Source organism: Neovison vison, chromosome 4 (assembly GCF_020171115.1).
Source record: "Neovison vison isolate M4711 chromosome 4, ASM_NN_V1, whole genome shotgun sequence".
Classification (NCBI taxonomy): Eukaryota; Metazoa; Chordata; class Mammalia; order Carnivora; family Mustelidae; genus Neogale; species Neogale vison.
The window spans coordinates 67,662,185-67,674,972 of NC_058094.1; the positions used below are offsets into that span (position 1 = coordinate 67,662,185).

The following is a 12,788-nucleotide window of genomic DNA, read 5'->3' on the forward strand; positions in this document are numbered from 1 at the left end:
TGGATATGGAGAGCTCCCAGAAATCTAGCGAACCTGCTGCCCCTTCTCCATACAGGTAGGAGCTGGGACCAAGCCTGGCTCTTCAGATTCAGGCGCCTGACCTTATCCTTGCTCCTATACTCATGAAGGCTACTCACCAAACATCTTAGTATGTGGTATCCAGGTAGAAATTCATTATGGGAGCTCAGAACCTTAAGCCCAGAATGTTCTATGTATGCCTAAGTGTTTTGCTCATCCTCAAGCAAATCATTTGTGTTCAGGATAGGGTCCTGTGCCATAGAATGTAATAAAAGGAGAAAGGTTGTCCAAGAAAGTTAGGGGCCTAAAGTCGTAAAGCAAGAAACAAACAAAAAAACCCAAAAGACGTTATCCAAAGGAAGCTGCACCCAGTGAACCCCAGCCATGAGTCAGCACAGGGGAGGCCCAGCCCCTTCTAGGGGAGCCTGGTTAAGGATCAGGCTCAGCTGCTGGGCTGGGCTGGGTGTGCTGCTGCTTCTTGTCCCAACACCAAGTTTTAATAGCAACTTCCCTTCTTAGGCTGCTTAAACTTTTTTTCCCCCTGTGGCTGGAAAGAAGTGTCACATTTTACTCGCTGCCCAGCCTTTGTCCCCACCCCCTCCCAGAGAAGGTTTGCGCATGTGGAGGGGGCCCTGTGAGCCACCTCCAGCCTCCAGTGACTGCTGTAAGGGAACTTTCAGCTCCTCTCCCTGCAACACTATGAAGTGCCTCGGGCAGCCCAGGACTCGGACAGCTGCTTTTCTGCCTCTTTGCCTGCTTTTTTGGGAGATTCTGCAAGCAGGGCATGGCCACCTTTATAACAACAGCTATGCTGGGTGAGTAGAGCGACTTTCGTTTCCTGTGTGACTTTTAGTTGGATAAGGGCGCTGGTTTGCTCCTGAGTCTGCCTCGGATTTTTTTTTTCTCATCTGTGATTTTTGTGTGAATCTGTACACTTCGCCCTCACCTAAAGTAAAGCATGTGTGCGGTTCCCAGCTCTTGGGTCGAGCTCGCTGAGAGAAGGCAGCGGTCACAAATCTAGCTTTTCACACTTTTTATAGTGTGCCACCCTCCACTGTGGGCCAGTGTTGAATGGTATTCTGTCCTTGGTGTAGCCAGTATTTACAGTCTCCACATAAGAAGGATGCTGGATGCTGTTGTACCATGTGAATTATGACCTGAAAACTAGAGCTTCTCCTTCAGGATTGTAGACAGAAATGATTGAAATTCATCAGTGATTAAGACCAGTGTGTGTGTGTGTGTGTGTGTGTGTGTGTGTGTGTGTGTGTTAGCCTGCATAGTGGTTATTAGAAAGATTTTTAAATCTGAGCCATGCAAATGAGCCTGCTTAAAATAAGCCGAATAAAAGGAGCCAACAGTAAAATTGGGTGTTTTTTTCGGAAGGAAAGAATGTAGAAGGGGAAAAAACAATTAGCTCCCCCTTGACCCGTGTCTGTAGCTTAGGGTACCTTGTGTTTGCCTTTCTTAAGGAGGCACAGGACTGTGTATGAAGCAGTGTGCGACTCTGCACCTCTTCTCCCAAAGGCTTGCTGTGGACTCTACAGCATTTGTTTTACTCAGATTTGCAGGGGGTCATTCTTTGAATCTGGAAATTATGGCATTACTGCATTTTAAATCAGGAAGAACCTTAAATAGCTCATCTAATTCAATTACTTTTTATTAGAGGAGGAAAAACAGGGTCTTAAATCTTTATCTTTCTGTAACAATCAACTGAGGAAAACTTTCTCCTAGGTGTGTCCAGTTTGTTATGGCACAGTTGTTCTTACTAGAAATAATGTAAAGAAGAACTTATATGTATGACCCTGGAAAGAGAAATAATTCCCTTTTGTCTCTGAAGGAATCTAGTGCTGGGGTGCCTGGGTGGCTCAGTGGGTTGGGCCTCTGCCTTCAGCTCAGGTCATGATCTCAGGGTCATGCTTCCCCTACCCCCTTTGCCTGCCTCTCTGCCTACTTGTGATCGCTCTCTGTTCAATAAATAAAATTTAAAAAATAATAAAGTATCTAGGCCCTGCCTTTACAGTTTCTCCTGAATATGGTGCTTACAGAAAAAAACTTAAACAAAACAATGCAAAAAACCTGTCCTCAGCTTTGGGGACAATAAGATGGGGAAGGAGGCATTGGTGGAGATGAGGGCTATAGATGGTAATACAATCTTGATTTTTTCCACCCCTGTGCTCCAGGGAGAAAGAGAAAGGGGCTAACATCAGAAGGGTTACTTTTCAGTCTCCTAAACACACAGGGTTCAGGCTTCACATCTTGTCGTTCATCATGCCTTTGGAGATCTGGACAGGGGAGCCATGTTTCATGACTAGAATTGGCCCCACTGTGGACTTTACAGACTCTCCTGTCTGGTGTCAGGATGTGATAATCACAGATCACAGGTTTAGACACACCCGTGTGACCTAGGACCACACTGCTCCACTCAGCTGGGCCTTGTTCTTAATTATTTCAGTGTGTGGTGCTTGATGATGACCAAGTTAGCAGACCTGCTTCAGCGGAGCAGGTGCAGGCACTTAGCTAAGCACAACATAGAGGAAACACAGCCAATGGCAGTAAATTTTTCCTTCTAGAATTTGCTGCAACTGAAAATTTTCTGGAGGAAGCTGCACTATTTTTCTGTTCTGCTATGAAAGCATTAATTGCTGTTTTTCCTTTGGCTGAGACATAATAAGTCAGTCCCAAATGTATAAATTACCAAATGTCTGAAAGTTGGAGAAAAAAGCTGAAACATTTGAGAAACTGAAGATCGCCTTACCCGTCCATCACTGTAAAAGCCTAGAGCTTCTTTAAAACTGGAAGTGTCTGAGCACATTCCCACCAGAAATGGGGGATTTTAACTTCATCTTACTAAGTAGGCCATTCTCTCATCACAAAAGACAGAAATGCTGCTTATGTTTGGGATTCCTGTGCTGGCTTCCCTCAGGAACTACTTTCTGCATGTCTTGTTCTTGAGTGAATGAGAACCTGATGCCATGACATGGTGGCATAGTTACTTCGTGTGATCTTTGTTGCCAATTCAACGTTAAAATTCTAAACCACATCACTTTTTCTCCTTTAATAGGTTTAGGCTTTGTTAATTATGGAGCAGCCCCATTTCTTGCATTTTGGTAAAAACAATTTTGTAGGTCTTTATCAACAATATAATGCAGTTTTGGATATCCCCATTTTACAGTTAAGCTAAATGAAGTACAACTGGGTAATCCAGCCCCAGAGCTAACTAACCCAAGGTCATTGTAAGGGCACAGTTGGATTCTAACCTGGCTCTGCTTGAATGGACAAACTACTTCCTATTATGTCACTCGTTTAAGATACAGAAGATAATTGGTCTTAAGGAAAACTGAAGGTTTAATCCTGTTTGGGGAACTGATAGTTTCAGGGTAACAAAGAAGTGGATTATGTAGCTAAAACTGGAAATCTAATTGTGGTTCTCCTCTCTAGGTGATGAGTCACTGATGGTGAATCCTCATTAGAAAAGCAGGCAGACAACACAGGGGATGGAAAGTTGAAGATGGGTAAAAACAAAGGAGCACAGAAACTGGCCATGGGTGTGTGCCTTCATTCATTCAAGTAATATTACTCTGTGCCAAGAACATTAACCAACAGAGTCCATGCCCTCTGGCAGTTTGGTTTAGTAAATAACTCCACACATAACATTAGTAGACAATGTGTAAATGTTGGGTGGAATGAAGAGACCATGAGGATTGATTAGTGAGCTCTGAACCAAGAAGGGAGGAGTGGAAATCTATTCCAGGCCTCGCCTGTTCTGATCACTCAGCCCTGCCATAGCTCAGCTGGGGAGGAGCGTGAACATACTTCCTGACACTAGGGTTCCTTATTGGACTTGAGCCCCGTGGTATTGGATGTGCCCGCTAAGGACTGGAACACTCCTTCCTCACTCAGCCCTGTACATGCTGAAGACTCCTTTCCTGTCACTGTGTGGTCATTTCTCCTTTTAGGGGAGCAACTCTAAGGACTGCCTTTGTCCCATGACCATAGGTATGTATGTGCAAGGCTGGTTATGGCCCACTAGACAGCTGGTGCATGCTGAATAGTCAGTGTCCATGCAGTATCCACACCCCCATCCTTCACCCTCTTGCCCCCAACACATACCCCCACCTTGGTTTACTAGTCCTTCATGGAAAAGGGATATGGAGAATTAGGAATGGAAGGAAACAGGGTTTGATTTTTAAGAAGGCAGTTTGGTCCTTGAAACCTTTAAGCAAAGAGACCCCAAATCAGGATGTGACCTATTGAAAAGCAGACAACTATGAGAAATACAGTGACTCAGAACAGCTTGAACTTCAGGGATGTCTTATTTGTTTTCCAGCTTACCACTCTGGCTCTTCCTCTGTCTCTCAACAGCAGCTTTTTATTTTCATCCTCCAATGGTGGCTTCCTTTTAATGTCTTACTTTTAGAAACCCAGAGCTAGAGTTCAAGAGCACAAGGTGGTCATTGGAATCTGAGTTGTCTTCTGTCGTGGTAGTTAAAACTCCTTTCAGGTAAGGTGGCTTGAAATCCCTGTTTGCCTGAGACTGGCCCTGTTCTCACCTGCTCTTCCAGCCTAGTAATTGGCAATACCCCATTTCAGTCTGAGAAGAGTCCTGATTTAGATGGTAAATCATGGATTCAGCCTTATTCACTGTGTTTCCTTCTTTAATAAGCATTGTTTCAAGTTTTCAGCTACCTTCTTATTTCAAGACTGCAAATTTAGTTCCTTACCATCTTCCTATAGAAAGTCTCCTCCTTGTCCTCTCTCTCTTCTCCCTTGCCATAGCCACCAGTCATATTCAGTATTTCCTTATCCTAGCCCAAATTAAGGTGGCTTTTTCCTAACTGCTCTACCTCTCTACTCCATTCTCATTCTAATGATCTTACTAAAATAAGCCTTTGCATGTGTAACTCCCTTGCTCAAAAATCTACTTTGGCTTCCTATTGCTGACTACATCAAATCCAGAATCCTTTGCCTGGCTTTCAAGGCCTCTATAATCAGACTCTCTGGTTCTCCTGTCTCTATTTCACTCTTCTTCAGCCTTGAGACTCTTCGGTAGTCCAAAGAAAGGGAGCGCTTCAGCCTTGATCCATCTTTAACAAAAGAACGCAGGTCCCATTCATCATAAGGGCCTAAAGCAAGAATGAGCCATCTCAGATCATGAATGGTAGATTGGAATGTGTGAGCTCTAGGGGCATTAGGGAATTATGAAAGATGTACAGTAGGTTTTAAGTTTGGTTTTTGAACCTATTCTTCACAAGTCAGTGTGGTTTATAGAATAGTTCTTCAGTGTTCTCTGGAAAGTTCCTTTGAGCTCTTGGCCCTTATTAATGGGAGAATAACTTAAGTTTTCCTTATGCACTAGCTCAAAGGGCAACTCCTAAGTGCTGATTATCAGGTGTTTATTCCAAAAGCTTTATTCCCCACAGTCTGTTCTGTGTGTTGAGGCCTCCTGCTTTGCTTGGTAAAAGCATGCAATGCTGTAGGTCTCTATTTCCTCTGACCTGAACTCCCAGGCAGGCATAGGGATCAGCATTCCCTCTGCCACTGAGCTAGTAGAAAGAGGAGTGTTTTATGTGCTTCTGGGCCACTTCTTGGAGCCCAATCTGAGAATGAAGACTTTATTTTATGGCACCAGGATACATTCTGGGTAATACCGTGAAGCATGATCCCTTCCATTTCCTGAAAAGTAGTGAAGGATGTTACTATTCCATAATTTTATATTGTGAAAGCTACAAAAGCATAAGTCTTTTAGTCTGTGTAAATGGAACTGCTGATCAGAAAATGAAGTTGTCTTGTGAACTGTTCTAGTCTTCACTACGTTCCCTCAGTAGATAAGTGGTTCATAGGATTAGAATTTGCTTTGCCAAACAAATACCTTTTCCAGAATGCCTCTGGGCGTTAGTTTCTTCATAATAAAGTGGAATGTAGAATATGAAGTTTTCAAGTATCTTGTTCTGGGTAGTATAGTAAATTTCATAAATTATTTTATTAAAGGTTCAAGCAAACTTTAAAATGGCTTCAGCAAAATTACCATCTTCCCAGTGTACTTTGAAAAAAATAAAATATTAGTATTTTTTACTAAAAATACTGTTGGGTTGTGGGTTTGTTGGTGTGTTTTTGTTTGTTCTTTTTCTATAACAACACCAAATCTCAATGGTTTGAACAAGAAATTTCTTTCTCATGTAGAAATACAAGCAGGTATAGTTGGTAGTGCCAGAGAAATGGACTCTGTCCTGTGTCTCTGCCCTGCTCAACAATCAACTCCCAAATGTGGTTCAGTGATTCTAGCTCTTGAGGTCCAGCCAGCAGGACCATGGAAAGTGTTGGTCACTCTCCTTTAAGAGAACAATCCTTCACCATCATTCCCTACTGGCCAGAGTTAGTTAGATAGATTTAGCTGCATGGGAGGCTATAAAATAATGGCTGGGAATGGTGAGTACTGCTTGGGGGAAACATACTAGGAAATAACTAGCATCTTTTCTCAGTGGTCACTGTGATATTTAATGATTACCAATCTACTTTCCCTTCTATTTCATTCTCCTATAGAAGCAATCCATCCAAACGGGCTTTTAGAATTGTGTACTTCACAGATTCAAAATGTGCATTTTTATTCTGCAAATGGTATTTAAGTCATAGAATCAGAAAAGAAAGACCACAAAATTAGAGCTCAGTCCCTTTCTTTAATACATGAGGAAGCAGAACTCAAAAAAAAAAATGGTTTGCGGAGCTGGTGGAGTGGGACTAAAACTCAGGTCAGCTGCGTTTGAAGTAGTCCTTATAGTTAACAACACTGTTTGATGAATCCAGAAATCTTACTCTTTCTTATTCCCTAGGGTTATTGGGGATGAAGTAAAATGACTTCTCAGCCTTGGCAAGGCTGAGAAGTGTTTAATGAGGGAGGATTTAATTCCATTTCTATAAATATTTGTAGCATATCTGGCCCCCTGCTAGTCTGGGGCTACAGATAAAAGAGCAGTCCATGCGCATAGTGTAATGAGTAACTTGGGTAAGTAAACAATTTCAACTCTGGGATCGCTGTGCCCACAGACAAAAAACTCTTGGAGCCGAGTCAGTGCAAGAGAATGGATCACTTAATCTAGACCTCTGAAGGTCAAAAAAGGCTTTTTTGTTGTGAGAAGAGTCTTTAAAAGACAGAAATCTGAGTGAATTATTAAATATGCAAAGTATTTTACATTCTTCTTCCGAATGTTTGGGACCCCAAGAACATGGTCCTCATCTCGGGCATAAAGAACAAACAGAAATTAAGTGAAGGCTTTCCAGACACAGGGAATATATTGCCTGTGCAAAGAACTAAGGTGAGAACTTGGTCAAATCTAGAAAATGAGAGCAATTAAGAATGAACAAAATAAAGGGTGTTTCTCTTGGTAGGAGAGGTGAGGTAAGCCTTCAAGGTCATGAACTACTTTATGTCCCATAACATGAAGTTCCGGTTTCTCCCAAGGGTGATTAGATGCTAGTCAAGAAGTTTACAAAAAAAAAAAAATCTAGATTACTTTCTTTCCCTGTCCCCCAAGGAAAATTCCCTTTCCTGTCATTGAGAAGGGAAGACTTGAAGGCTAATAATTGGGGACAAAAGACTGGGATATTATAGTGATCACGGTAATAACATGGTAGAGCCTGGTTTCTGGCAGTAACAATCAAAGGGAAAGGATGGAAACAATTAAAGAAATACTTAACAGGTAGAATTTTCACAATTGGGTAACTGAAGAGGAGACAAAGGAGGAAATAGTGTAAAATGATTCTTAGGATTAATAGAACTGAGCTCTTTGCAGAGAGGGTAAGTATTCTTTCAGCTCTGTGTAGTTTGAGGGATTTATAAAGTCCCCAACTGGATAGATGGCTGTGAAGCTCAAGATATCTAGACTGTGGAATAGATTCCAGGAACTGATGCATGCCTTCTTAAAACCATCGAGTGTAGGATGGGGCATCTAGGAAGCACTTATTACATTAAAATAACTCAAACCAAGATAGAATAATGGGGGGGAAGGGAGAGCTAGAGAAACTAGTAGAAAGTACTAGAAAAAAAACCCAGGAGAGTAAGATCCAAGAAAGGTGAGGCCAGTCACATTAAGTATGACAAAGTGATATCCATTGGCTTGGCCATTCAGGATCTCAGTTGTATTATCATTAGAGGTGCTTTTAGTGAAATGGTGAGGGAAATCCAGGGCACGGTTGGTTGAAGAACAAATGGGATGTGAGGACATTAGCAGTGGGTGTAGACCATAATTTAAAGAAGCTTATCCATGAAGTCAGAGTGGAGAGTTGATAAATAGTTGAAAGGGTTTTGTTCTTGTTTTTACTACTTAAGATAGGGGAGTATGGCCATGTTTTATGCCAGGTGGTAGCAATAAGACTATAGGTAAGAAATGGAGTTAGGTGTCTGAAGAGATAGGAAGCTAGCTGGCCTCTTTCCTAAAAAACAAACCAAAACAAACAAACAAAACCTAGCCCTATGAAGACATAGTAGATAGAGGACCTGATAAAAGATATTTTTCAGTTTTTTTTTTTTTAAGATTTCATTTATTTGACAGACAGCGATCACAAGTAGGCAGAGAGGAAGGGAAGCAGGCTCCCTGCTGAGCAGAGAGCCCGATGCAGGGCTCCATCCCAGAACCCGGGGATCATGACCTGAGCAGAAGGCAGAGCCACCCAGGTGCCCCTCAGTTTTGTTTTCTTAAATTTTAGATTTACTCTACAGAGGATTCCTATACCTTGCTTTCTCTAATGTTAACAAATTTCCTACAAAATTTATAAATTGGAATATAATATAGGTGTTAAGTATATTATTATGTCTAATCTTAGTTGGAAAGTCTCTCGTGTAGATAACCTATTACAAAACTGATTACCTTTCATCTTCCTGGGGAATTAAAAGTTCTGTTAGAATGTCTTCATGTTGTCTTAGCCAAGTGAATGGGCTTCCCGTTTCCCTCCTCCTTTCAATTCCCTCAATTCCCTCTCCATCTTTCCAGTACCATCTTCCCTCATCATACCACACTTACCAAGTACCAGCGGTACCACTGTATGCCTTACCACCAATCCTATGTTCCAGGCAGGGTTAGGAATCTCCAAAGCAGAGAGCAGAAGAGTCTCTGCCTCTTGAGGGCTTAATTTTTTTTTTAATCTTTAAAATTCAATTTAGTTAACATACGATATTAGTTTCAGGGATAGAATCTTGTGATTCATCAATTGCATTTAACACCCAGTGCCCTTTATGTCAATGGCTTTGTTTAATACCCATCATTCAATTATCCTTTCCCTCCAGCAACCTTGAGGGTTTTGATCTTAATCCAGTGATCTAAACTGGGGCAGGGGAGAAGGGAGGGGATGAAAATGCAACTACATTAGATCAGCAACCCTTTTCCTACTCTTGACTTTTAACACACACAGTGTGTATTTGTATAGCATTTCAGTCTTAGATTGAGCATTGCTAAATGTTACAACTAGGGTATCACATTATATCACCAGATGAGCTTTTTTTTTCCCAATTTATTTATTTTCAGAAAAACAGTATTCATTATTTTTTCACCACACCCAGTGCTCCATGGAAGCTATGCCCTCTATAATACCCACCACCTGGTACCCCAACCTCCCCCCCCCCCCCCGCCACTTCAAACCCCTCAGATTGTTTTTCAGAGTCCATAGTCTCTCATGGTTCACCTCCCCTTCCAATTTACCCAAAAGCACATGAGCTTATTTTTGCACTTAGAGAATCTGTGACCACCTATGCAGGTGACCTCATTTACCATATTTTCACGTCCCTCCTCTATCTTTTAAATTTCCCTCTTAATGGGACTAATTTATGAATCCTCTAAATGTCTAAGTTCCTATTTGTGATTTTTGTGAATATAATGAAGACACAATGTTTATAGTAAGAGACTCTAATAGGACTGACCATATCAATCATGTTTCCATGGAAGGCATATCATGTACGTATGATGTAGTAGCAATACATTTGGCATCAAAATTGCTAAACATATGGAAGGTTAGAGAGATTTGGGACAACCCTGTATAACAGGCTGTTTGGAGTAAAATGCTACTGGAAACTGTATTCTATGCTCTTGGCTTACAGGGAAGAAAAGGGGGACACAGGAAGAACTGGGCTTCCCCATAGGAGTTTTCAGGCCTCTGTGTCAGGAAAAGGGAATGACTGAAAATGACAAGTAGGAAATCCTGTTAATATAATACCAGATGGAAAGACTACTTATGCATTTCAGAGAGAATTATAGTCTGACTGGTTTTTCCTCTGCCCTAAATGAGGGTGTTTATTCCCTTAGAATATAGTTGGCCTTCACAGCAGCTGTTCTGAAACTCTGCAGTTACTTAAAGCTCTTACTGTACCTCACTCTCCCTCCCTACTACCCCTGACCTGAAACTTTTCACTAATAAAACCAAAGATGTGTTTAAGATGGAGTCATTGTGGTGTATGGTCTGAGTTATCTTGTCTCCCATCCTCTGACTCAATCTATACGAGTCCCAAGCTCACCTCTCTTTCCAAGACATTATCTTCTTTATCAAGTCAACACTAATTTTTTCCCCAAAATATAGCTGATGGTTCCATTAGTTTCAGGTGTGCAACATAGAGATTTGACAAGTTTATACCTTACGCTAAGTTCACCACAAGTGTAGCTGCCATCTTTCATCACAGAATCTATTACAGTATCATTGACTATTACCCTAGGCTGTTCCTGTCATCCCCATGACTTACTCATTCCCTAACCGGAAGTCCATATCTCCCACTCCCTTTCACTCCTTATGCCCCTTCCCCTACCCATCTCTGCTCTGGCAACCATCTGTGTGTTGTCTGTATTTGAGTCTGTTTCTGTTGGTTTTATTTTTTAGATTCCATATATAAATAAAATCATACTGTCTTTCTCTAATTCACTTAGCATAATAGCCTTTAGTCTATCCAAGTTGTTGTAAATGGCAGGATCTCCTCCCTTTTTTACAATTGAATAATATCCATATGTACGTGTGTACAACTTTATTCATCTATTGGTAGACACTTGGACTATTTCCATATTTTGCCTATTGTAAATAATGCTGTAATAACATAGGGATGCCTATAGATTTTCAAATTAGTGTTTGTTTTCTTTGAGTAGATCTCTAGTAGAATTACTGGATCTTATGGTTAATTAATTAAGTTAATTTTTATTAACTTTTTGAGAAACCTCAATTGTGACTGCACCAGTCTACATTCCCACCAACAGTGCAAGAGGGTTCCCTTTTCTCCACATTCTCACCGACACTTGTTTTACCTTTTGATTTTAGACAATGTGACACATGTTAGGAGGTATCTCACTGTGGTTTTGATTTGCATTTCCCTGATTAGTGATGTTGAACATCTTTTCATCTGTCTATTGGCCATCTGCTGTCATCTTTGGAAAATGTATATTCAGGTCCTCTGCCTATTTCTAATCAGATCATTGGATTTTGGGGGGTTTTGTTTGTTTGTTTTGATAAGTCGTATTCTTAGTGGCTTACTATTTAAACTATGTAACTGGTGTTATCCTGTCCAAGTTTCTCCTCCCATTCAGTAGGTTGCCTTTTCATTTTGTGTTTCCTTTGCTGTGCTAAGCTCTTTATTTTGGTGTAGTCCTGATAGTTTATTTTGCTTTTATTTCCCTTGCCTTAGGAGACCTATCTAGAATAAAGAGTGTCAGAAGAAAAAATGAGAAGAATAAACTGAGGCCAGGAGCCATGTGACTATCTGGGGGTAGAAATTTCTAGGCAGAAGAAATAGCAAGTGGGATGGGAGCTTGTTGGCCATATCTCTGGACAGGGTTCTCAGACCAGAAGCACCAGCATCACCTGGGAACGTCACAGAAATGCAGACTCTCAGGCTACACATGCTCCTCCCCACAACCCCCTCCACATAAGGAACCTAGCAATATAGGCTTTAACAAGCCTTTCAGGTTAATGTGAGCTTAAAGTTTGAGAACGCTGTGGTTCTCATGACATGGCTGGAGCTGAGCCATTGAAGGGAATAGTTACTCTCTTTTTCTGCTTCCCCCTGCAATAAATAAATAAACAAACAAACAAATAAATAAATATATTCTTTATTTCCTTTTTCTTTACAGTGCAAAACATCCCCCAAATCCCCTCCACCTCCTCCTCTGGGCCTTAGTCTCTGTGGCATGCATTTCTGGGGAATCCCTCCTTCTCCCTCTCTGGAGCCTGCCTGCCTTTCATGAGCTAGTTCAAACATTACTCCTCAGGCAGGAGTTCCCTGATTCCACCAACAGCTGTGATTGCTCCCCACTCTGTGATCCCATAGTACTCTATCTGTCCTTTTTTACAATCACCACCGACTGCTGGGGATTAATAGCTTTTTGTGGCTGTCCTATCTTTGCTATTCCAGGAAAAAAGTTGATTTACAAGCAAGTTGAGAGTAAGGTGCTAGATCTTACTCTTCTTTTATATTCTCCCAGTGCCCAGAGAGTATTTGGGAGATTTGGTAAAAGTTTAGAAGGATGTGAGGGAAGGGCAGGGGAAGGCAGTCAAGGGAGGAAACTAATAGATTAGGAATCAAACTTCTGACATTTGCAGGCAGTTTTGCCAGACTAGATTTCATAAAAATAAAGATGGTAGTGAGAAGTAGAAGCCATTTGCCCCTCAGGCCTGCAGGGAGGCTGTGGGGAATATTGAAAGCTAACACCTGCATGTACCTATGTGCGATCTATCCCACCCTCATGTCACTTTCTCCCTGCTCAATACATTTCATGTATCACTCCAATGATTGCCCAACTTTGGTCTCA

The 12,788-nt window shown here is 41.4% G+C and overlaps 1 protein-coding gene across 1 annotated transcript in view; it reads left to right on the forward strand.

Annotated features, from left to right (window-relative positions):
- The first annotated feature begins 672 nt into the window (after positions 1-672).
- CPA6 (carboxypeptidase A6) overlaps positions 673-12,788 on the forward strand; it is a 391,722-nt gene continuing 379,606 nt past the window's right edge. The window contains exon 1 of the mRNA XM_044245494.1: positions 673-833. Within this exon, the coding sequence (XP_044101429.1) occupies positions 718-833 (116 nt within the window). The 5' untranslated portion in view covers positions 673-717. The remainder of the gene's footprint in view (positions 834-12,788) is intronic.